At 45.5% G+C, this 24394-nt stretch overlaps 1 protein-coding gene across 2 annotated transcripts in view; it reads left to right on the forward strand.

Moving 5' to 3' along the window:
- Positions 1–24394, forward strand: part of LOC118369087 (latent-transforming growth factor beta-binding protein 2-like) — a 184750-nt gene that overhangs the window by 20828 nt on the left and 139528 nt on the right. For both annotated transcript variants that reach the window (XM_052496861.1, XM_052496862.1), the window contains exon 3: positions 12343–12619. In XM_052496861.1, the coding sequence (XP_052352821.1) occupies positions 12343–12619 (277 nt within the window). The remainder of the gene's footprint in view (positions 1–12342; positions 12620–24394) is intronic.

Consider the following 24394-nt stretch of genomic DNA (forward strand, 5'->3'; position numbering starts at 1 on the left):
GGCCAAGGAGAGTGATGGAGTGCTGCATCAGATGACCTGGCCTCCACAATCACCCGACCTCAACTCAATTGAGATGGCTTGGGATGAGTTGGACCGCAGAGTGAAGGAAAAGCAGCCAACAAGTGCTCAGCATATGTGGGAACTTCTTCAAGACGGTTGGAAAAGCATTCCTCATGAAGCTGGTTGAGAGAATGCCAAGAGTGTGCAAAGCTGGCATCAAGGCCAAGGGTGGCTACTTTGAAGAATCTAAAATATAAACTATATTTTTTATTTGTTTCCACTTTTTTGGTTACTACATGATGCCATATGTGTTATTTAATATTTTTGATGTCTTCACTATTATTCTACATTGTAGAAAATATTACAAAAATAAAGAAAAAACCTAGGTTTGTCCAAACTTTTGACTGATTCTGTAAGTATTCACACCCATTTGCTATGACACTCCAAATTGAGCTCAGGTGCTTCCAATTTACTTTGATCATCCTTGAGCTGTCACGACAACTTAATTGGCGCAGTGGTCTAAGTCACTGCATCTCAGTGCAAGAGGCACCACTACAGTCCCTGGTTCGGATCCAGGCTGTATCACATCTGGCCGTGATTGGGAGTCCCATAGGGTCCAGCTTCGTCCGGAGTAGGCCGTCATTATAAATAAGAATTTGTTCTAAACTGACTTGCCTAGTTAAATAAAGATTACGTTTAATAAATTAAATTGGAGTCCACCTGTGGCCAATTCAATTGTTTGGACATGATTTAGAATGAAACACCTGTCTATATAAGGTCCCACATTTGACAGTGCATGTTGGAGTAGAAACTATATCATGAAGTCCAAGGAACTGGATGTAGATTGTGATGAAGCATATATCTGGGGAAGTGTATAAAACAATTTCTAGAGTGTTGAAAGTTTCCAAAACACAGTGTTCTCCATCATTGGTACATTGAACAAATATGTCTGGAGGAAACCAGGCACAGCTCTTTACCCGTCTAACATCATCCCTACCATGAAGCATGGTGGTGGCAGCATCATGCTATGGGGATGTTTTTCAGTGGCAGGGACTGGGTGACTGGTAAGAATACAGAGCACAATGAATGGAGCCAAATACAGGCAAATGCCTGATGAGAACCTGGCGCAAATGCCCTTAGACTGGGGCAAAGACTTTACGTTCCAACAGTACAATAACCCCAAGCATACAGCTAAAGAAATTCTGGAATGTCTTCAGAACAAGAATGTGAAAGTCCTTGAGTGGCCCAGTTAAAGCCCAGACTTGAATCCCATTCAAAATCTGTGGAAATACTTGAAGATTGTTGTTTCCCTCCGCTTTTCATCTAAACTAAGAATTGGAGAAAATCTCCAAATCCAGATGTGCAAAGCTGATACAGATATACCAAAGACGACTCAAAGCTGTAATCACCACAAAAAGTGCTTCTACAAAGTATTTACTCAGGGGTGTGAATACTTATGTAAATTATATTTCTGTATTTCATTTTCAATAAATTTACAAAAGATTCTTAACATGTTTTCACTTTGTTATTCTGGGGTATTGTGTGTAGATGTGTGACAATGTATTTTTTTAAATACATTTTGAATTCATTAACACAACAAAATGTGGAATAAGTCAAGGGGTATGAATACTTTCTGAATATTTCCAATATTCATTCACAATCGCAATATACCGTTTTAAACCACAGAATGAATGAACACTTCACCAGCAAACCAGTCATTCATTAAATGAGCCAGGAAAGATAAGTAGTGGGAATGCAGTCCACCTTGATGACCAATTATTGCGAAAAAAAGGGAAACTGAACATCGAATTACTGGAATTCCTCTGATTTGTATCGTAAATAGCCACAGAAACATGTTTCCAAAATAGCAAAACCTCCGGCAGGCCAAACTGAATCAAATGAGGAGGAAGTAAAAGGTCACCTTATTAGGTGGAAGCACTTTTACTTTACTTATTGACTGTCACTACTGTACCAGAATTGGACTCCAGTATTTTATAGATCAAAATAGTCTCTCTTGTTCTACTGGTATCTCACTCTAATCTATGTGATATTCAAAGTAAGATTCACAGCAGTCATCTCGCAGTGAACATTATCTGGGCTACAGTATCACACAAAGTTGATCTGAGTCAACTGACTATTCAGATCTCCTATTAGTAGTGTTTATTTTTGGTTGGTTAGAAGGTTTAATCCTCACATATCAAAGTTGCCATTTAAATCCTGACCAACAGGTGTTTACACACTGAGTTTGGCTCGTCGTGATCATAAGACGGACTTCACCGGCCATAGAGACAGGGCTAGCCCTTTGCATTCATAGCGCCCGGGTCACTATGCATCAGTGTCATTAGGGTTGCGATGGCTTCTCCTCCTGACATGGTCTCTTTGTTAATTGGATTAATGACATGGTCTGCTGAACACAAACTTGAATTTAGGACTGAATGCAGAATGCCTCTCACAGGAGGGAGACTCCCCACAGTGCATACTGTGTCTCACTGACCATCTCACCCCAACACAGTGAGTTTACCCAGTGCCATGGCACAAAGACTTATTGATGTCTTCTGCAGTTGAATTCATACTTGCTGCATATACTGTAGTGAAGACCAAATGGTACGTGGAATGTATTTGAACATGCAATAAGTATAATCAGCCATGAAATAATGGCTCTTGGTTTAAATCCGTAGCTGTCTTTGAGAGGGCAGATGAAAGGTGCATCATTCTTGAAGAGAAATGAAGTTGTTTTCAACCTTTTAAGCAGCCAGTGATTGACAGAGTGAAATGCGGTAGAAAGGAGTTTCTTTTTGATTTCCTTCCAGCTTTCTTTGGCCTGCTGTGCTGCTCAGGGCCCCATCCAAACCTAAAATAACTCTTCATGCAGAAAGTCTGCCTCTCTCTCTTTCATTCCCCCCTTCCTCGCTATTTCTCCTTTTCCAAACAAAAATGTCCTGCATGTAGAATGTTTCTTTAATTCCATCATATCCTCACGGCTGTTAGGGATAGATTAAAGCCTTCCAGTGTGGACAGATTTGGAGACACCGTTAGGAATTATGTATGTTTTGATTCAAGCTCTGCTGCCCAAAATCAGAATTACGTACTTTGTAGTTACCTCATCCTACATAACCTACAGAGGTGTCATGCCCATAGGGGGCACAGGGGCACATGCCCCCTCAGATTCTGGTATTTTTTGTATTTTTTAAATGAACATGACTAGCCAGTTAGCATTTTTATGAAGTTGGCTTTAGCTAGCCCAGATAGGTTCCCAATCACCAAACCTTATATCTAGCTACCTAGCTAAGAAGCCATTGCAGGTTATCATTCAAGTTGGAGTAGCTAGCTTGTCTAACCATGCCTGTTGGTAAGGTTGGGAGACTTTAGAAAAGCAAGCAATAACTAAATATACTTTTATCCAGATGCGGAGAAGCATATTTTGTTTCTTTAAATAAAGAAACACCAGTCAGGAGGGTACAGACAGCTCAAGAGGTATGCTTATATATGAAGAAAAATAGACATAGAATTAAGCATAATGATTATGGCTGTAGATTTCCAACCCCCAGCCATCCTCACATACTTTTTGCCCCCTCAGATTTTTCAGGGTATATAGTATGACGCCTCTGATAACATGGGGCTATGTACCATCCTACTGAAGCTCTCATTTGGGGCCCTGTCAACTCAGGGGGAGTGAGTTCAGGTTGACTATACCTTGTTGTAAAACAGAGTCCACCTGTAATATGCTTTCCTCTCACATAAACACGTGCCCACCAGCTGCTAAAGTAAAGCATCAAGGACATACATGTGTGAGCATTTTGGGAAATTATTTTGGCTTGTGGTATTGGTGCTTTTTTGAATATCTATTTTGTTCCAGATGCATTGGGCATGCATTGCTACAGTCCAAACACTGTTCATGATTTAGTGTGAAGACTGTCTTTGCATTCAACCACTGTATATTCAAGCCTATCATTGAATCTGACAGTGTTCCATTGCTTCCATGGCTGTGGGCCAGTTGCTCATCCTTATCAAAACCAAATCTGCTTGTGAGCCAAGTCACCTGTCATTTTCATTGGGAGAAAATATGTTTATGTTCCATTCAATTGTTTGAAGAGCATACACTGCTAAATGCATTAGCTGTATGGAAGAGTTAAATATCAGGCTTGAAGGACATTATGAGCCAATATACAGTACTGTTGAAAATGTCTTTGCCATGTATTGTCATCTAGCATGACACACACATAGAGTTTAGCCTGAAATCTCTTTGAAAGAAAAGTGAATTAGGCATAAACAGTTCATGTATATAGGGCATGCTGATAAGGATCAAATCTGCCTAGAAACATGGCTTGTTTCTTTACAGGACCACTGGAAGGTATTTAAACCACTGGCCTCTCTGGTGACGTTGTTCAGTCAGGGGTGAAGTAATTGCTACACAGACAGGCCGTCCCTGCTTTACAGGCGCACTGCGGATTAGCAGGGGGTTACACAGTTCACCGTTCAGGGGCATAACTCTCCCTGGCAGTCTGGATGGTTTTATGGGCTATTAGACAGATCCTGTAATCAATACACACACCATGTTCACAGAGCCCTATCATTACTCTCACACTGGGATGGACACTCCCCAAACCAGGAGGCCTCCCTTCTCCTCACCAGCTGTTGTCTGTCTGGAGGTGGCAATCAGGTTCTGTTTGGGCCTCCTCTGGCCACATGTTTTTCTAATTGCTACCATGGACCACAGCATAGCTAGAATGAGTTACTGCATTGGCTGTGGATGAGGAGGGGAAAGGTTTGTTTTTCTGTTTACGCGTTGGTTTTGGTTGGCGAGCCCCTGTTGATATAGGGCCACTAGAGACGGAAGTAGAACGCTGTTACTCTGCTCTAGCCATGGGTTGTCTGACGGGTCTAATACATTGTTCAATGACATTTGACTGTTTCTGTTTCTTTAAGCGCGATGTAACTGATGTCGTGATGCAAGGAGAGAGTGGATCTGTCAGAGATATCTTAACAGAGAGACTGTAGAGAACTTTGCAAGACTTTGCTTGATTGACCGGGTCACATACAGTACAACACCAAACGGTAAACACTCCCCACCTCTCTGTACCCGATAGCCTTATGGCCATATGGAAACTTGTGATGTTATCCCCTTGAGAATGGAGTCGAAATTACACGTACAGTAGTGGGCACATACCCCCATATATCCCCCCAGAGGATTGCTCATTAAAGGCTGAAGGAGGTGAAGGTGGAGAGGTACAGTATAGCATGGCTAAAAGTAATGTACACAATGTCATGGGTCAGCCTCAGGTTACCTAAATCCCCATGCCAATTTGAGTGGAGAGGGAGTGAAAGCCCAGACTACTGTATTAGGTTGAAAAACCGCACTGTGACAGAAAAAGTGAAAAGATATGAAGGGGCAAATCCATTTTCTGAAATGTTACCCCATAAGGCTTTACTAGAAAGTACCACAGAACTACCACAAAGGACCAGTCATCAGTCAGTCCTGAGCTGAGATCCCTCACTTCTACTGCTGGTAATGAATAGGCTTCTAGATGGTAGATGGTGACAGGGAGGGTGACAGGGAGGGTGACAGGGATTACATATTGGGAAATGGACAGTGACAATCTCTAAGGGAGGTTGATTGATTGTACTGAAATGTGCAAATGCTCACTTTTGAAAACAATGTAACCCGTGCCATTGAATAACATAAATACTCTGATCAAGATCATGCTGAAATACCAGTGTACCACAATTCTGCAATGTTACTTATTTGGTAGAAAACATTTTAGACATGATTTCACCCTCCAAAGCTTGGCCTACCGTTTAACTAGCTTTAAAGACATCCGTTGACTAGCAGAAGACAATAGTATTTTCCTAAGTTTGTCCAATGTTGGATAGTGCTGAAAATGGGGTTTAATAAAACCTCCTGGGAGCAGGTTTTTTGTTGTAATGGAGAAGGTGAGAGAGTGTGGTAAAGTTAGGGCCACGTGTTATGGTTTCTCTCTGATATCACACACATGGCTTAGTGTTCCAGAGTTTAGCATGTTTCCATTTTTAACTTTGAACAGACATTCTTCCATACATTTCCATATATTTTGAAAATCCAACTCAAAACACAAAAATGATTATCCCCCACCCCCTCTTCCAGTGTTCTAGTTTTGTTTGAAAGGGCCCTTGGTGGTGAGATCTTTAGTTATTTGTGTTCTCTTGTTCAAAGAGTGCCTGAATCCTAATCTGTATAACGGCTCACTGGCCATAAATCTCTTAATGGCACATCATCTCCTCCAACCGTAGAGAGAGGGGTACCCAAGATTATCCCGATTCCGTTCTCATTATTGATATCATTTTCAAAAGCACCAATATCAAGTTAGCAGAAGAAGTATTATTGACCTGTGAAAGAAAATGGAGACAATTTTGTGTGTGTTTGAGTTATGTCAAATATTTGGTTTCAAATTTCTTGTCCTGAATGAGAGGATTGTAAAAGTTTGATGGGTTGTATTACTTTGAGGTGGAGAGAGGGGGCAAATATCTAGTGAATAGTAATGGACTGGAGACAGCCACTCTGTTGGAAACGAGAGCCCGACTCCATACAGTGGATGTGGGCTGCTGCCTGCTGCCTTCCACTGAAGTAAAGGCTTCCCTCAGGCCTGCTGTGCTGTGGGAGCTAAGAATGCTATTTACCCAAATTAAGGCCCTGGCTTATTTTAATATTCATAATTTAGTATGCTCACCACTAATACAATCAAAAACTCATACAGTACAATATATTCAAATGTGCTCTGCTTTTTTCAGAATAGGTTTTATGGTCTGTTTTGAAGGATGACTGATAGTGTAGTTTGGCCACAGAGTGAATGTTGTTTGGAAAGCAGGGATGATGGGGTAGACCTCAGCTGTCATGGATTTGTTCAGGACTGTTATCCCTCTGACATTCCCCCATTCTCCCTTCCTGAAGTCTGTCCTTAGATAACTTCAACTGGAGATTGGTTTTAAGGACAAAACTTGGGCTGAATCTCACATGCTTACTGTTTTTGCTCCTAGATCCAGTGCATTCGGGAAGTATTCAGACCTCTTGACTTTTTCCACATTTTGTTACGTTTCTAAAATTGATTAAATCACATTTTTTCCTCATCAATCTACACACAATACCCCACAAAGCAAAATGTCATGATCATTGGTTGAATTAATGGACCAAGGCGCAGCGTGCATAGAGTTCCACATGTTTATTGGATGAAACTCACCGAAAACAATAAAGCGCAAAACGAAACATGAAACTAATGTAGTGCTCGCAGGCAACTAGACATAGACAAGATCCCACAAAAACCCAGTGGGAAAAGGCTGCCTAAATATGATCCCCAATCAGAGACAACGATTGGGTATGGTATGGTTCCCAACATGATTGGGAACCATACCAGGCCAACATATAAATTAAAAAACTAGACTACCCACCCTAGTCACACCCTGACCTAACCAAAATAGAGAATAAAAAGGATCTTTAAGGTCAGGGCGTGACAGAAAAACGTTTAAAAAAAACATTTATGCAAATGTATTAAAATAATTAAATATTATGATTACAATTATTAATAATAATTATTAAAATTAAAATAAATAATGAATAAATAATTATGTACTTAGGTATTTAGACCCTTTGCTTTGAGACTCGAAATTGAGCTCAGGTGCATCCTGTTTCCACTGATCATCTTTGAGATGTTTCTACAACTTGATTGGGGTCCACCTGTGGTAAATTCAATTGATTGGACATGATTTGGTAAGGCACACACCTATCTATATAAGGTCCCACAGTTGACAGTGCATGTCAGAGAAAAACCCAAGCCATGAGGTTAAAGGAATTGTCCGTAGAGACAATTGTCCGATACAGGATTGTGTCAAGGCACAGATCTTGGGAAGGGTACCAAAAAATGTCTGCAGCATTGAAGGTCCCCAAGAACACAGTGGCCTCCATCATTCTTAAATGGAAGAAGTTTGGAACCACCAAGACTCTTCCTAGAGCTGGACACCCAGCCAAACTGAGCAATCGGGAGAGAAGGGCCTTGGTCAGGAAGGTGACCAAGAACCCAATGGTCACTCTGACAGACCTCCAGAGCTCCTCTGTGGAGATGGGAGAAACTTCCAGAAGGACAACCATCTCTGCAGCACTCCACCAATCAGGCCTTTATGGTAGAGTGGCCAGACGGAAGCCACGCCTCAGTAAAAGGCAAATGACAGCCAGCTTGGAGTTTTCCAAAAGGCACCTAAAGGACTCTCAGACCATGAAAAACACATGACAGCCCCCTTGAGAAGAATGGGAGAAACTCACCAAATACAGTTGTGCCAAGCTTGTAGCGTCATACCCAAGAAGACTTGAGGCTGTAATCAATGCCAAAGGTGCTTAAACAAAGTACTGAGTAAAGGGTCTGAACTCTTATGTGAATGTGATATTTCAGTTTATTTTTAATAAATTTGCAAAAATGTTAAAAAAACATTTTTGCTTTGTCGTTAGATTGATGAGGAACAATTTGTTTTAATCCATTTTAGAAGGGGTCTGAATACTATCCTGACACTATTGTTCAAAAGTTTGGGTTCACTTAGAAATGTCCTTGTTTTTTAAAGAAAAGCAAAACATTTTTGTCCATTAAAATAACTTCAAATTGATGTTCTGCCTTCTAGGCAGAGTTGCAAAGAAAAAGCCATATCTCAAACTGGCCAATAAAAGATTAAGAAGGGCAAAACAAAACAGACACTGGACAGAGGAACTCTGCCTAGAAGGCCAGCATCCCAGAGTCGCCTCTTCAATGTCGATGTTGAGACTGGTGTTTTGCACGTACTATTTAATGAAGCTTCCAGTTGAGGACTTGTGAGGCATCTGTTTCTCTAATGTACTTGTCCTCTTGCTCAGTTGTGCACCGGGGCCTCCCACTCCTCTTTCTATTTTGGCTAGAGCCAGTATGTGCTGTTCTGTGAAGGGAGTAGTACACAGCGTTGTACGAGATCTTCAGTTTTTGGCAATTTCTTAGCCTTCAATTCTTAGAACAAGAATAAACTGAGGAGTTTCAGAAGAAAGTTATTTGTTTCTGGCCATTTTGAGCCTGTAATCGAACCCACAAATGCTGATGCTCCAGATACTCAACTAGTCTAAAGAAAGACAGTTTTATTGCTTCTTTAATCAGAACAACAGTTTTCAGCTGTGCAAACATCATAGCAAAATGGCTTTCTAATTATCAATTAGCCTTTTAAAATGATAAACTTGGATTAGCTAACACAACATGCCATTGGAATACAGGAGTGATGGTTGCTGATAATGGGTCTCTGTATGCCTATGTAGATAATCCATTCAAAATCAGCCGTTTCCAGCTACAGCAGTCATTTACAACATTAACAATGTCTACACTATATTTCTGATCAAATTGATGTTATTTTAATGGACAAAAAATAAATGTGCTTTTCTTTCAAAAACAAGGACAATGGCATGGTAACAGAATGATGCTGACAAATAATTAACACAGAACATTTTGCACAAAATCAATTACTTGAACATTGCAGATGGAACGTTTGGTGACAGGACGACGGCACTAACAGCACAATCCATCATTCTGTCATGCATCTGAACTGATCTTCACATATATGTTTTTGGACACATTTTCTGTGGAAATTGTTTAATTGTCGTCCTTGTGCATGGAGTTGCATAGTTTGTTTAACTTTGCAATCATTGTGTTTCGATTGACATACATTTTTAAAGTCAAAAGTCAGAATCTAATCATCATTCTGTTACTGTGGAATTGCCCATATGAGATGTTTGAACTGAGTTCACAAAGTAAAGCTCATGAACGTGATTAATGCACAGAGTCTTGCATGGAGACTCGGAGTGTATGCTTCCATCGCATGACAAGTTCCAATAATGCCCACGTTTATGCACTTTTCAGATGACTGGCTCTGGATTCTCTTAAGATTGGTCCTCAGCCTCAGTCATAATTAAGCACAACAATGACCCTGCCAGGAATGTTTCCCATTTCTATTAGTGTTTCAAAGAAAATTCGTATTTTATTATTCCCCAATGCAATAATTAAACCACATATTTGTGAAATGGACGGAATGTGAGGCAATTAGTTTTAATGATGTGCAAGACAAATCTGCACGACAGCAATTACTGCGACAAAGTGTTCACCAGCCAGGCAGCCAGACAGGCAGGCCAGCCCCATGCAGCAGGCCGGACCCAGAGAAGAGAGAAAGATAGTGACACTGCACCAGGCCAGACCCAGGGAAGAGAGACAGACAGTGACACTGCAGCAGTCAGGCTTGTGTGGAGCTCTAGTCAGAGTCAAAAGGACCAGGGTCAGTGTCCACTGCCCAGCCAAGTCCATTGTCAATGGAACGCATGTTTGGTGCCACATTGCGTCACTTTAATGACTGCTATTGGGCGACAGAGCTGAAGAGGGTCACATATTCAGGGTCACATACACAGACTCTGACATGTACCAACCATACAGACGGATGATTAGGCCATTTTCTTGGCCAGTTGCACAAATTGATAAGTGAGTATATGTAATTGTTCCAATTTAGATGGTACGGTGTCAATAATTGGGAGGGGTGGGGTGGGGAGTGGGAGCCACTCATTTACTGAACTCTCCCTCATAATGTCAACAGACTCTTTGATCCTCAAAGTCTTCCCCCAAACCCTTGTAATCTTTGAGGTTGAACAAGGCTGTGGCACCAGGCCAGCCTCAAGTCTAGTTAGTGGATGATATATTTAACTCCCTGCCAAGTAGAGACCAGGCAATTCTTATTTTATCCTATGGTGGAAACTGGAAAACTCGGATCACATACCAAGTTATATGAGTCCACACTCCACAAGCACATTTCCCTGACTGTGTACACTTCATCAGACAGGGGTGTATTCCCCCCTAAGCAGTTAAAACTAAATGCTCTAGCGAATTTGTTGGGTTTAAATAGAATAGACTTAACAATAAACCACAGGAATTTGGTCAAAGGACTATTATTTAATTTAGCGTTTGTTCCCCTTTGCCATCAAGTTGCAATGATTGACCGTAATGCATACCCTCTCAATTAACGCATGTACATCATATTGTAAGAAAGTTGTGGTGCTGAATTCAAAACCATGTGGTGCTAGTTTGCTGCCTTTTCATGGCAATTTTATGTCTACTGTTAGGATACAATTAGAGAGAGCGAGAGAACAAGAGACTGAAGCCAAGCTGTTAGCTACACAGTAGAATAATTATGTTCCTCGGTGTGGCAGCCAAGGACTCAGTCTTCCTCATGCCATAGAGGACACGTAGGAGGTCCATTCTCCTCTCACATCAGACAAACTGGTCCCTGTGTCTGAACAATAACAGGAAGCCTACAGCAGGTAGACCATGCAGCCCATAGCTACCAGCTCTCTTCACAGTGCCAGAAACAGTGGAAGCCTTCCTGCCTGCGATCTGTCAGTGTCCACGGCATCTGTGTCAATAGCATTCCACCACTGTTGACGGAGCACTGCTGTTTGCTTTAGCCACCAGAGAGTAGCGACCTGATTTAGTGTTTGAGGACAATGTCATAAATTCTGCAGTGCCATCCAGTACATACATTTGTGTCACAAGATGGAGTGGTTGTTTGCTTTGAATCGCATGCCACAGGCCTTTGAATAGTGTTCACGTAGCTGGAGTGAGGTGCAGGGAGGGGCCAGGGTTGGCCGTGTGCGGAATGTTTGCCATGACCATAAAATTACCTCAACACTCACTGTATTTTCAGACAATTGATAAATATTGTTTATACCTCAATCTTGCACCAGACAAGGAAAACAGATTGGTTTGTTTTTCAAATCTAGGAATATCTGCGGGCACGAGCCATGCCATATATGAAAGGTGAGGCATTTACAGTCAGACTCAAGTTAGGCTCCAAGTCGGCCTGTGGAATCTAGTTTCCCATTCGCTCATTTTTTTACGTGCTTCATTTATGACCCTTTTAAGCTGTTTGTCTTTATAATGGCAATGACACACATTCGATTTGGAATCAGTAATGAAAGGTATTTCTAGGAAAACTGCTGAGCATTGGAACGCCAGTAGCATTAAGCACCACCAAGGAGCTGAAGTAAAAAATTTGAGAAATCAGACAAGGGTTAAATGTAAGCGATCACATACATTTAGACTAAACAAGGCTGTTATGGACTCAGGTGAAATTGAACATGACATTCCCTCCAGGCTCTGTACTATAAGGAAAAGCAAGGGCAGAGACACACAACTAATCGCCCCCTTGATTGAATCACTTAAAGTCAATCTGGGCCAATGCTGAGATAATGTAGGCCATGTCTGGAGCCGCTCCTTTATGTGAAAGACCACATGTTCTAACATGACACCGCTAATGATCTCCCCCCCGCAGCCGACTGCCAGCCCCCCTGCCATAACCGCGGCTCCTGCAGTAGGCCCCACACATGTGTGTGCCGCTCGGGGTTCCAGGGGGCCCGCTGCGAGGAGGCAGCACCAGAGCAGGTGTACATCCACACCGGAGGGTCCCTGAGGCGCATCCAGCCAGGCACTAACCCCTTCCAGAGAGAGCAGCCCAGGAGGAGACCTACAGAGAGGCAGGCCATAGACAACCCCAGCCCCAGGGCCCAGACAATCAGACCTGATACCACCAGACAGCCTCTTCAACCTGTGTAAGTCCACCACTGCACTGTACCCACTTCCTGCTGGAGTATTTACACATTTAAAGATGGTTACTCACTGACCTTTACACACTGACCTAATTTAGCTCTGTTTTGCTATATGAACTATGTGTTTTCCCAACAGAAGCAAGGAAAGAAATGTAAATGATCTTTTGATTGTTTGTGTTCAACATGCTTTATGCTTTAAACATACTTTAAGAGGGAAGGAAAGGAAAGGGGGATACCTAGTCCGTTGTACAGCTGAATGCCTTCAACTTAAATATAGGAGCTCAGTAGACACTGAATATGGAATACTGGACTTACAGAAGTTTCAGTATTTGATCAGATGCATACATTCTGGATCTGTAACACACTAAATAGTGGGGTGACAGTAAAATATTCTTGGTTTCCAATCCAAGAGTACAGTAGGCCTTTGAAGTGTAATCAAAACTGATTTTCTGGCGCTAGACCACTGACATCTGAGATTTTTGTAATATAATCGCTGAGTTCAGAAGAGGATTTAAACCTCCGATGCCATTTCTTTTGATCTATGATGGCAGTCTGACATGTGGGCATGGCAGCCCTGCGGCTTTATGAAATGTTTTTGGCCCAGTGTCATGGCACACTGATATACATCTTCATTTGAACATGGAATTCGTTTCACAGTCAAACTTGGACTCAAGTGTAGATTCTGCTGTTTATTCGGGGGCTGCGGTTTAAGCTCATGCAAAAAGGAGTTATGCCTCTAAGCTCCTCATTTCTACAATAAGAAGAGAAAATTATAATTTCGCATCTATTCAAAATCAGCCTTAGTCTTACAGGAGCAGGCAGAGGAAGGAGAAAAGCACTGTACTGTACACACCACCGTGAGTTGAACTACTACAACAGTCACCTGGACAGTGTGAGAAGCAAGTGCAATGATATGCTTTATGTTGTGTATGTACGACATACGGCGTGTGCAAAACAGAAGTTCTTTATCCTGGTATGCACTATGATGTGTGTTTGTCATTGGGTCGAATCATAGCAGATGAGCGGGTCCATATGTTCAATGATTCATGCTTCATTCTTAATTCTCTGTAGAGCCAGAGCTAAACAACCGAGCATGACTTTCCTTCTTCGCCATTAAAAGAGCTGCTCCATATTAACTCCACAGGGGGTTATGAAGCCATGGTTGAAGAAGTTCAACATGAACTTCACGTGAAGTTCAACAAGTGTGAAGGAAAACAATGTCTGATTTGCCACATAGGATTGCCACAGTAACGCTTGCCATTTGCTGTGAAGATAGAAACCAGATTTGAAAGAATAATGTATTTTCTTTGGGGTTGTGTAACATTATAAAAATGTCAATTTGTTAATTGGACTAGACTAACAATGACTACCGATGCACATAGCGTGACAACTGGTCCGACTAGGTCATCTCACTAAACATTCAGCTATTCTCCAAAGACCATTAATCAGACCAGAGAATGGCATCAGACTTTTGGCTTCAACAGCATTCTATTTGTCTCGCAATCATTCTGGAAATGATACTCGTGCATTTCTGCTAAAAAAAATGATTGTATTTTTTTCTCCACTGTTTGCTTAAGTACGTTGTTAAGCTTGGAGGTCACTGCCAAATCTTCTGATTATGGTCGTGTTATGGTTTGAACCGTATTTCCGACTGAGGGTGTTGAAAGGTGATGCTTGTTTGTGTCTATGACTGTGCAGGCCGATTTTTTTGTTATGCATGGGAAAAGTTTATCTTGTCAAATGCTTCTCTGCCTTGGATGAGAGCCCAATGGTTTTCTAATCCTCCTGCAGTTGTATTAAGTGCCATAATTTGTTTGAGCACTGAGGTCACCCTTCGTTTTCAGCCAAAGTGTGATCTGGGTAATATCGTTCTCTGAAATCTCTGCAGTGTATTCGATTACAGTTGACATTTATGGTCCAGTACGATCTAATTGCGAGAACCGAGAGTGCCTTTTGCAGTTATGTCACATTGTATTTCTGTTGGTGTTATGGAATTACACTGGCAAAACCACTCTGATGCATGTAGTAGCTTGAAGTAACCCAAGTCAATGTGTTGGCAGATGTTTTCCCGAAAACAGTTTTTAAATTATTTTCCCTTGCATTGTTTCTTAGTCACGATAAATCTTTAGTTTGTAATCAATACAAGGCATGTGTCAGAAGTGCACAGTTGCTATGCATATGGTTGCTTTGATATTGACTTAGGGGACATATTTGCAACCTGAGTCACAGATCTGGGACAAATAAGAGAGCAAAGCTGCATATTTGACATTACAAGAGGCAGACACCATTACTGAGTCACACACAACCTGGCGATGAGCAGCTTGATCTCGCGTGTCTCTAATGGAGCTGACTAACACATCGCAGCAGGTGTTGTTCATCTGAAGATGAGCCATTTCCTACTCCACAACACAAGCCTGGCCAGAGCCTGTCCAACCATTTAAATGAATGCTTGTGGATGAGTTGGCAAACACAGACGTTTAGATAAAATGGGGTTGTGAAGCCAGAAACAGGCCCAAACTATGAGAAGTATAGAAAACAGTGAGTGTGTGGACATTTGGATAAGATTATTCACATAACCCAGTCAGGGAGTGGCAGGCTCACGTGTCTGTATTTTCAGGCTACTAGAGTACTTCTTCTCAGAAGAAGTTTGTGTAATGTACTGTATGTGTGGGTCCAGTTCTAGTGAGCACCATTCTCAATTCAGGCCCTGTTGTAACCCAGAGGTGGAAAAAGTTCACCCCTGGAGCAGTAGTGGACCCAGGTCTTTGTCTCAGATATCAGGTTTTGGTTGTGCTGTGGCCAGAGGCGCGGGAGCAATGTGAGGTCAGTGAGAGAGTGCAGAGCGGTGCCAAGCCCAAATTAACGGGTGAGGAGAGCTGCCTCGGCACAGATTAGAACATCCTGCTGTTTTTACCCCTGTCCTCTTCTCCGGCCGGGGAGAAAGGGCCACTCTCAACAACAACCGCCGCAGACCCCTGCCCCTGCCTCCGCTGCCTCTACTCTCCTGCCTCCAGCCTGTCCAGGCCTTTCCTGTTCTCCCTAAGAGGGAAGGTGTGAGGTATGTCTCCGTCTGGGAAACAGGTTTGGGTCGTTACGCCAGTAGCACCTTGTTACTGACTTTACCTCTATTGCCTGTTGGGTCGCGCCAAGAAAACAGGCATTATGCAGCAGCTCCTAGCAGAGCTGGGCTTAAGATGGGCCAAGTTGGCCGGCAGTGATAAGGGCATGAGGGGTCGTCTGGCCGGCCAACGTGGAGCGGTCTGGGAGTCCAGACAGCCTGCTCTCCCGACCCGCCAGTTAACCTCCCGCGGTAATGAAATCACCCTGTGTGCACTGTGTCCGCAGCAGATGGGAAATGAATACTGTCTGCTGTATTTTGTGAAGTGGTTTGTCAACACTTGGGAATATCGGGACGGTCTGTAAGACATGAACGGTCTGTAAGGCATGGACGGTCTGTAAGACATGGACGGTCTGTAAGACATGGACGGTCTGTAAGGCATGGACGGTCTGTAAGACATGGACGGTCTGTAAGACATTGACGGTCTGTAAGACATGGACGGTCTGTAAGACATGGACAGTCTGTAAGACATGGACGGTCTGTAAGACATGGACGGTCTGTAAGACATGGACGGTCTGTAAGACATGGACGGTCTGTAAGACATGGACGGTCTGTAAGACATGGACGGTCTATAAGACATGGACGGTCTGTAAGACATGGACGTCTGTAAGACATGGACGGTCTGTAAGACATGGACGGTCTGTAAGACATTCCAGTAAAACAGGTGTACACTTTTGCTGTGTTTAACTCAGTTTACAGTAGGCCTGTGCAGAGTAATCTGAGGCCAAACACAGACCGTTTAGATTAAAGAAAGTAAAGAAAGTGTGTTCATAATGTTTGTAGCTAAAATCATAAATCAGGATCATGCAAACTTACTGTGTCCACTTTGACCATACTCCCACTCTAGTCCCCTACTCTCCCACTGTCCTCCCCTACATGTCCACTGTCCTCCCCTACACTCCCACTGTCCTCCCCTACACTCCCACTGTCCTCCCCTACACTTCCACTGTCCTCCCCTACACTCCCACTGTCCTCCCCCACTGTCCTCCCCTACACGTCCCACTGTCCTCCCCTACACTCCCACTGTCCTCCCCTACACTTCCACTGTCCTACCCTACACTCCCACTGTCCTCCCCTACACCTCCACTGTCCTCCCCTACACTCCCACTGTCCTCCCCCACTGTCCTCCCCTACACGTCCACTGTCCTCCCCTACACTCCCACTGTCCTCCCCTACACTCCCACTGTCCTCCCTACACTCCCACTGTACCTCCCACTGTCCCCCTACACTTCCACTGTCACTCCACTGTCCTCCCCTACACTCCCACTGTCCTCCCCTACACTCCCACTGTCCTCCCCTACACTCCCACTGTCCTCCCCTACACTCCCTCTGTCCTCCCCTACACTTCCACTGTCCTCCCCTACACTCCCTCTGTCCTCCCCTACACTTCCACTGTCCTCCCTACACTTCCACTGTCCTCCCCTACACTTCCACTGTCCTCCCCTACACTCCCACTGTCCTCCCCTACACTCCCTCTATCCTCCCCTACACTCCCACTGTCCTCCCCTACACTTCCACTGTCCTCCCCTACACTCCCACTGTCCTACACTACACTTCCACTGTCCTCCCCCACTGTCCTCCCCTACACGTCCACTGTCCTCCCCTACACTCCCACTGTCCTCCCCTACACTCCCACTGTCCTCCCCTACACTCCCACTGTCCTCCCCTACACTTCCACTGTCCTCCCCTACACTTCCACTGTCCTCCCCTACACTTCCACTGTCCTCCCCTACACTTCCACTGTCCTCCCCTACACTCCCACTGTCCTCCCCTACACTCCCACTGTCCTCCCCTACACTTCCACTGTCCTACACTACACTTCCACTGTCCTCCCCTACACTCCCACTGTCCTCCCCTACACTCCCACTGTCCTCCCCTACACTCCCACTGTCCTCCCCTACACTCCCACTGTCCTCCCCTACACTCCCTCTGTCCTCCCCTACACTTCCACTGTCCTCCCCTACACTTCCACTGTCCTCCCCCACTGTCCTCCCCTACACGTCCACTGTCCTCCCCTACACTCCCACTGTCCTCCCCTACACTCCCACTGTCCTCCCCTACACTCCCTCTGTCCTCCCCTACACTTCCACTGTCCTCCCCTACACTTCCACTGTCCTCCCCTACACTTCCACTGTCCTCCCCTACACTTCCACTGTCCTCCCCTACACTCCCACTGTCCTCCCCTCCTCCCCTATCCTCCCCTACACTCCCACTGTCCTCCCCTACACTTCCACTGTCCTCCCCTACACTTCCACTGTCCTCCCTACACTTCCACTGTCCTCCCCTACACTCCCACTGTCCTCCCCTACACTCCTCTATCCTCCCTACACTCCCACTGTCCTCCCCTACACTTCCACTGTCCTACCCTACATTCCCACTACCCTACAGTCCCACTGTCCTCACCTACACTTCCACTGTCCTACCCTACACTCCCACTGTCCTCCCCTACACGTCCACTGTCCTCCCCTACACTCCCACTGTCCTCCCCTACACGTCCACTGTCCTCTCCTACACTCCCACTGTCCTCCCCTACACTTCCACTGTCCTACCCTACACTCCCACTGTCCTCCCCTACACCTCCACTGTCCTCCCCTACACTCCCACTGTCCTCCCCCACTGTCCTCCCCTACACGTCCACTGTCCTCCCCTACACTCCCACTGTCCTCCCCTACACTCCCACTGTCCTCCCCTACACTCCCACTGTCCCCCCCTACACTTCCACTGTCCTACACTACACTTCCACTGTCCTACATTACACTCCCACTGTCCTCCCCTACACTCCCACTGTCCTCCCCTACACTCCCACTGTCCTCCCCTACACTCCCTCTGTCCTCCCCTACACTTCCACTGTCCTCCCCTACACTTCCACTGTCCTCCCCTACACTTCCACTGTCCTCCCCTACACTTCCACTGTCCTCCCCTACACTCCCACTGTCCTCCCCTACACTCCCACTGTCCTCCCCTACACTTCCACTGTCCTACCCTACACTCCCACTGTCCTCCCCTACACTTCCACTGTCCTCCCCTACACTCCCTCTGTCCTCCCCTACTCTCCAACTCTCCCACCCTACTCCCCTACACTCCCACCTACTCCCCTTTATTCCGATCCTTCACCTATAGTGAACTGTGTGGACCTCCCAGGGTCTGGCCAGGTCTAACGGCAGGCTAGAGATTGCCAGGTCTCTGGGCCACACTTCAGAATGAGTACATCCTTACGTGGCTGCCAAATAAATAATCCATTCTCCCCCCATGCCGTCCCTCGTCCGCCCTGTTCGTCACCCCTGCAGTGGGATTCGACAGAGGTTCAGCGTAACACAGGCTTTCCTGTGGGGGGCTTTGCTCAGCTTAAGTAGTGAAACGTCCTTCCCTGACAGCATGATATCCTGGTGGTCACAGCCAGTCTGTCAGCCCGTTTTATGAGGGTCAGGGCCAGCCTTGAACCACTCCAGTCCGAATGGGTGGATCGGTGATACAGCTGGATCAGTGATACAGTATGGCATGGAGGACACAGTCACTGCCTCCCCTGGGTTCTTCCTCTCTCCCGTCCCTCTCTCCTTCTCTGACATCAGGTCTCCACAGGAAACGGGGCCAGGCCAGGGGCAGGGCAGAGCAGGATGTGCAGTCATCTTTCCAAAGGTGATTTCTCTCTGTGAGAGAAGAGGAGAGAGGAGGAACCTGGATTGTACTGTAGGACTCTGCACAGCAACAACTTCCCATCTAATGGTCTCTACACTTGTGCTAGCTTATCTGGACTAATAGAAATTGATATGCTAACTGCAGGTTGCATTGTTGTAGCAGGTACTGTATTGCTTTCTCAGCCAAAGCTTCATGATAATTTACTCCACAAACACAATGGTGACCTTGCTGTGAGTCCATGCAAAGCTGTTTTACTTAAAGCTCCCGAACAGTCAAAATCATGTTTTTCGTGAACTTGGATGATATTTGTATGAAACCAGATCAAAGTACAATTGATTATACTTGTCCCCTCCCCCATGACAATACACTTGGATTCAGGAGGTCGGGATTAACGCAGGATTATTAAGGTGTTTTTGTGACAGCACAAAATGCCTCTCATTTTGACTGCAGCACGGCAGCAAGTATAATAAGAGGTTTCCCCTATTCATCTAAGGCAAAGATACTTCTAGGTTTCAGCTTTCATCTGTGTCTGGCGTTAGCTAGTAACTGGCTAGCTAGGTCTTCAGCATGGATCAAAAGGGTTGGCCATTACATCAAGACACATGCCAAATGGGAGGTTCATGCAAACTTCTTCACATCATTGACAGTCATGATATATGGACATTGTCTGGCATTCAATATATATATTTATTGAAATGTACCCAGACCTCACCCTGTAAAGTTTCAACTGAAATTCTCCAAGATGAACCAGCTAGCTAGCTTGATAAACAGTGCTGGATTTAAAAAAAAGTTCCTATTTAAAAAAAATACAAACATACACATACAAACAACAACTTACAAACATCAACTACATCACCTCTGCCCAGACCCAAATTCTCACACCTCCATCCCTAGTGCTTGCATTGTTTGCCACATGTCCTTAAATTGTACCAATTTGATTTTCTCGGTCGCCCATGCTTTTTCAATATTTCAATAATAAATCATTTGATTTTCCCATTGTGTTAATGATGGCGGATGAATTGATTTCCAAGTTTTTAATATACTTTTTTTTCAAGATGAGTGATGAGAAGATAATCATCCATGTAACTGCTTTCGTCTGTTGAATGAAGAGTGGACCAAGATGTAGCGTGGAAAGCGTTCATGATTTTAATATTCAAAAAACACTCAAACAAAATAACAAACGTGAAAACGAAAGCTCACAGTTCTCTCAGGCACAGACACTAAACAGAAAACAAGATCCCAAAAAACCCAAAAGGAAAATGACAACTTATATGTAATCCCCAATCAGAGACAACGATAGACAGCTGCCTCTGATTGGGAGTCACACACGGCCAAAAACAAAGAAATAGAAAACATAGACTTTCCCACCTGAGTCACACCCTGACCTAACCAAACATAGAGAATAAAAAGGATCTCTAAGGTCAGGGCCTGACAATCCAGCCCAACGGGTCTCACTACACTCGCATATGCCATGCCATGGTATGCTCCGGCCGCAAACCTGAACCTATAGGGGAGGGTCCGGATGGGCATCTACTCACGGTCGGGGCTCCGGTGCGGGACGTAGACCCTGCTCCGCTTGAGGCTCCCCCCACTTCGGTGGCGCCTCTGGTGCTGGGATCGTCACCTGGGCCTCCGGACCGTAGATCGTTGCTGCAGACCCCGGACCGGGAACCGTCGCTGCAGGCTCCGGACCGGGAACCGTCGCTGCAGGCTCCGGACCGTGTACCATCGCTGGAGGCTCCGGACCGGGAACCGTCGCTGCGGGCTCCGGACCGTGTACCGTCGCTGGAGGCTCCGGACCGGGGAATGAAGCAGGAGGCTCCGGACCGGGAACCGTCGCTGCAGGCTCTGGACCGTGTACCGTCGCTGGAGGCTCCGGACCGTGTACCGTCGCTGCAGGCTCCGGACCGTGTACCGTCGCTGGAGGCTCCGGACCGGGGAATGAAGCAGGAGGCTCCGGACCGGGAACCGTCGCTGCAGGCTCCGGACCGTGTACCGTCGCTGCAGGCTCCGGACCGTGTACCGTCGCTGCAGGCTCCGGACCGTGTACCGTCGCTGCAGGCTCCGGACCGTGTACCGTCGCTGCAGGCTCCGGACCGTGTACCTTCGCTGCAGGCTCCGGACCGTGGACCGTCGCTGGAGGCTCCGGACCGTGGACCGTCGCTGGAGGCTCCGGACCGGGAACCGTCGCTGCAGGCTCCGGACCGGGAACCGTCACTGCAGGCTCCGGACCGTGGACCGTCGCTGGAGGCTCCGGCCCTGGGAATGAAGCAGGAGGCTCCGGACCGGGGATCTTCGCTGGAGGCTTCGTGCCACGGATCATCTCTGGAGGCTTCGTGCCATGGATCAACACTGGATGCTTTGTGGCATGGATCATCACTGGAGGCTTCGTGGCATGGATCATCACTGGAGGCTTTGGGCCATGGATCATGACTGGAGGCTTCGTACGTGGAGCCGGAACAGGTCTCACCGGACTGAGGAGACGTACTGGAAGCCTGATACGTGGAGCTGCCACTACACGTCCTGGCTGGATAACCACTTTAGCTCGGTGAGTGTGGAGAGCTGGCACAGGACACACTGGGCTATGAAGGCTCACTGGAGGGATAGTGCGTAGAGCCGGATATACTGGGCCGTGGAGTTGCAGTGGAGGTCTGGAGCGAAGAGCTGGCACAACGCGTCCTGGCTGAATACCCCTGGCACCAAGTGCGGGGAGCTGGAACAGGCCACACTGGGTTGTGCTGGCGAACTGGGGATACCGTGCGTAGAACTGGCGCAAGATATCCTGGGCCGAAGAGACGCACCAGAGACCAGGAGTGCTGAGCCAGCACAATCCGTCCTGGCTGAATTCCCACTCTAGCAAGGCAACTGCCGGGAGCTGGAACAGAGTGCACTGGGCTGTGCATGCCCAGACACCGTGCGCATCCCCGCATCTCCCCGTGTGCCCCCCCCCACCCAATATTTTTGGAGCTGTCTCTCGGGCTTCTGTCGTTGTCTTAAATCCTCGTATCGTCGCCGTTCCTTACTCGCTGCCTCCGCCTGCTTCCATGGCAGTGTCTTGTCCCCTGCCATTACCTCCTCCCAGGTCCAGGATGTCCTCCACTCCCTTTTCTCCCAGGCCCAGGATCCCTGCTCCTCCTGGCCACACTGCTTGGTCCTTTGGTGGTGGGATCTTCTGTAACGGCTCTCGTTTGTTGAATGAAGAGTGGACCAAGACGCAGCGTGGAAAGTGTTCATGATTTTAATATTCAAAAAACACTCAAACAAAATAACAAACATGAACTTCCAATTTAGTCCCAAATAAATAATGAAACATGTTGAATTTGGTTTAAATAATGCAAAAACAAAGTGTTGGAGAAGAAAGTAAAAGTGCAATATGTGCCATGTAAAAAAGCTACATGTTTAAGTTCCTTGCTCAGAACATGAGAACATATGAAAGCTGGTGGTTCTTCTTAACATGAGTCTTCAATATTCCCACTGTTGGAATTAATGCTTACGAGCCTGCTGCCTACCACCGCTCAGTCAGACTGCTCTATCAAATCATAGACTTAATTATTATATAATAACACAGAGAAATACGAGCCTTAGGTCATTAATATTGTCAAATCCAGAAACTATCATTTCAAAAACAAAATGTTTATTCTTTCAGTGAAATACGGAACCGTTCCGTATTGTATCTAACGGGGTGGCATCCATAAGTCTAAATATTGCTGTTACATTGCACAACCTTCAATGTTATGTCATAATTATGTAAAATTTAGGCAAATTAATTACGGTCTTTGTTAGTAAGAAATGGTCTTCACACAGTTCGCAACGAGTCAGGCGGCCCAAACTGCTGCATATACCCTGACTCTGCTTGCACAAAACACAAGAGAAGTGACACAATTTCCCTGTTAAGATTGATTGTTTTTTATTACATAAGTTTAATTCTAGCTAGCACCTTACCTTGGCTCCTTGCTGCACTCGCATAACAGGTAGTCAGCCTGCCACGCAGTCTCCTCGTGGAGTGCAATGTAATCGGCCATAATCGGTGTCCAAAAATGCTGATTACCGATTGTTATGAAAACTTGAAATCGGCCCTAATTAATCAGCCATTACGATTAATCGGTCGACCTCTAATCTCATACATCGCTGTGTACTACTCCCTTCACAGAACAGTGCAAACTGTCTCTAACCAGAATAGAAAGAGGAGTGGGAGACCCCGGTGCACAACTGAGCAAGAGGACAAGGACATTAGAGTGCCTAGTTTGAGAAACAGCCTCACAAGTCCTGGCAACTGGCATCTTCATTAAAGTAACCGCAAAACACCAGTCTCAATGTCAACAGTGAAGAGGTGTTCATTTTACCATGAAGGCCTGATTCACGCAGTCTCCTCTGAACAGTTGATGTTGAGATGTGTCTGTTACTTGAACTCTGTGAAGCATTTATTTGGGCTGCAATCTGAGGTGCAGTTAACGCTAATGAACTTATCCTCTGCAGCAGAGGTAGCTCTGGGTCTTCCATTCCTGTGGTGGTCCCCAAGTTTCATCAAGGAGCTTGATGGTTTTTGCGACTGCACTTGTAGAAACTTTCAAAGTTCTTGACATTTTACGTGACCTTCATGTCTGAAAGTAATGATGGACTGTCGTTTCTCTCTGCTTATTTGAGCTGTTCTTGACTTGGTATTTTACCAAATAGGATTATCTTCTGTATACCAACCCTACCTTGTCACAACACAACTGATTGGCTCAAGCACATTAAGATGGAAAGAAATTCCACAAATTTGCTTTTAACAAGGGAAACTTGTTAATTAAAATGCATTCCAGGTAACTACCTCATGAAGCTGATTGAGAGAATGCTAAGAGTGTGCAAAGCTGTCATCAAGTTAAAGGGTGGCTACTTTGAAGAATCTCAAATTCCCATTCATTTCTGCTGATCCTCTCAAGCTCTGTCAGGTTGGATGGGGACGCTGCGTCGCTGCACAGCTATTTTCAGGTCTCACCAGAGGTGTTAGATCAGGCTCTGGCTGGGCCACTCAAGGACATTCA

This window comes from Oncorhynchus keta, chromosome 35 (genome assembly GCF_023373465.1).
Source record: "Oncorhynchus keta strain PuntledgeMale-10-30-2019 chromosome 35, Oket_V2, whole genome shotgun sequence".
Taxonomy (NCBI): Eukaryota; Metazoa; Chordata; class Actinopteri; order Salmoniformes; family Salmonidae; genus Oncorhynchus; species Oncorhynchus keta.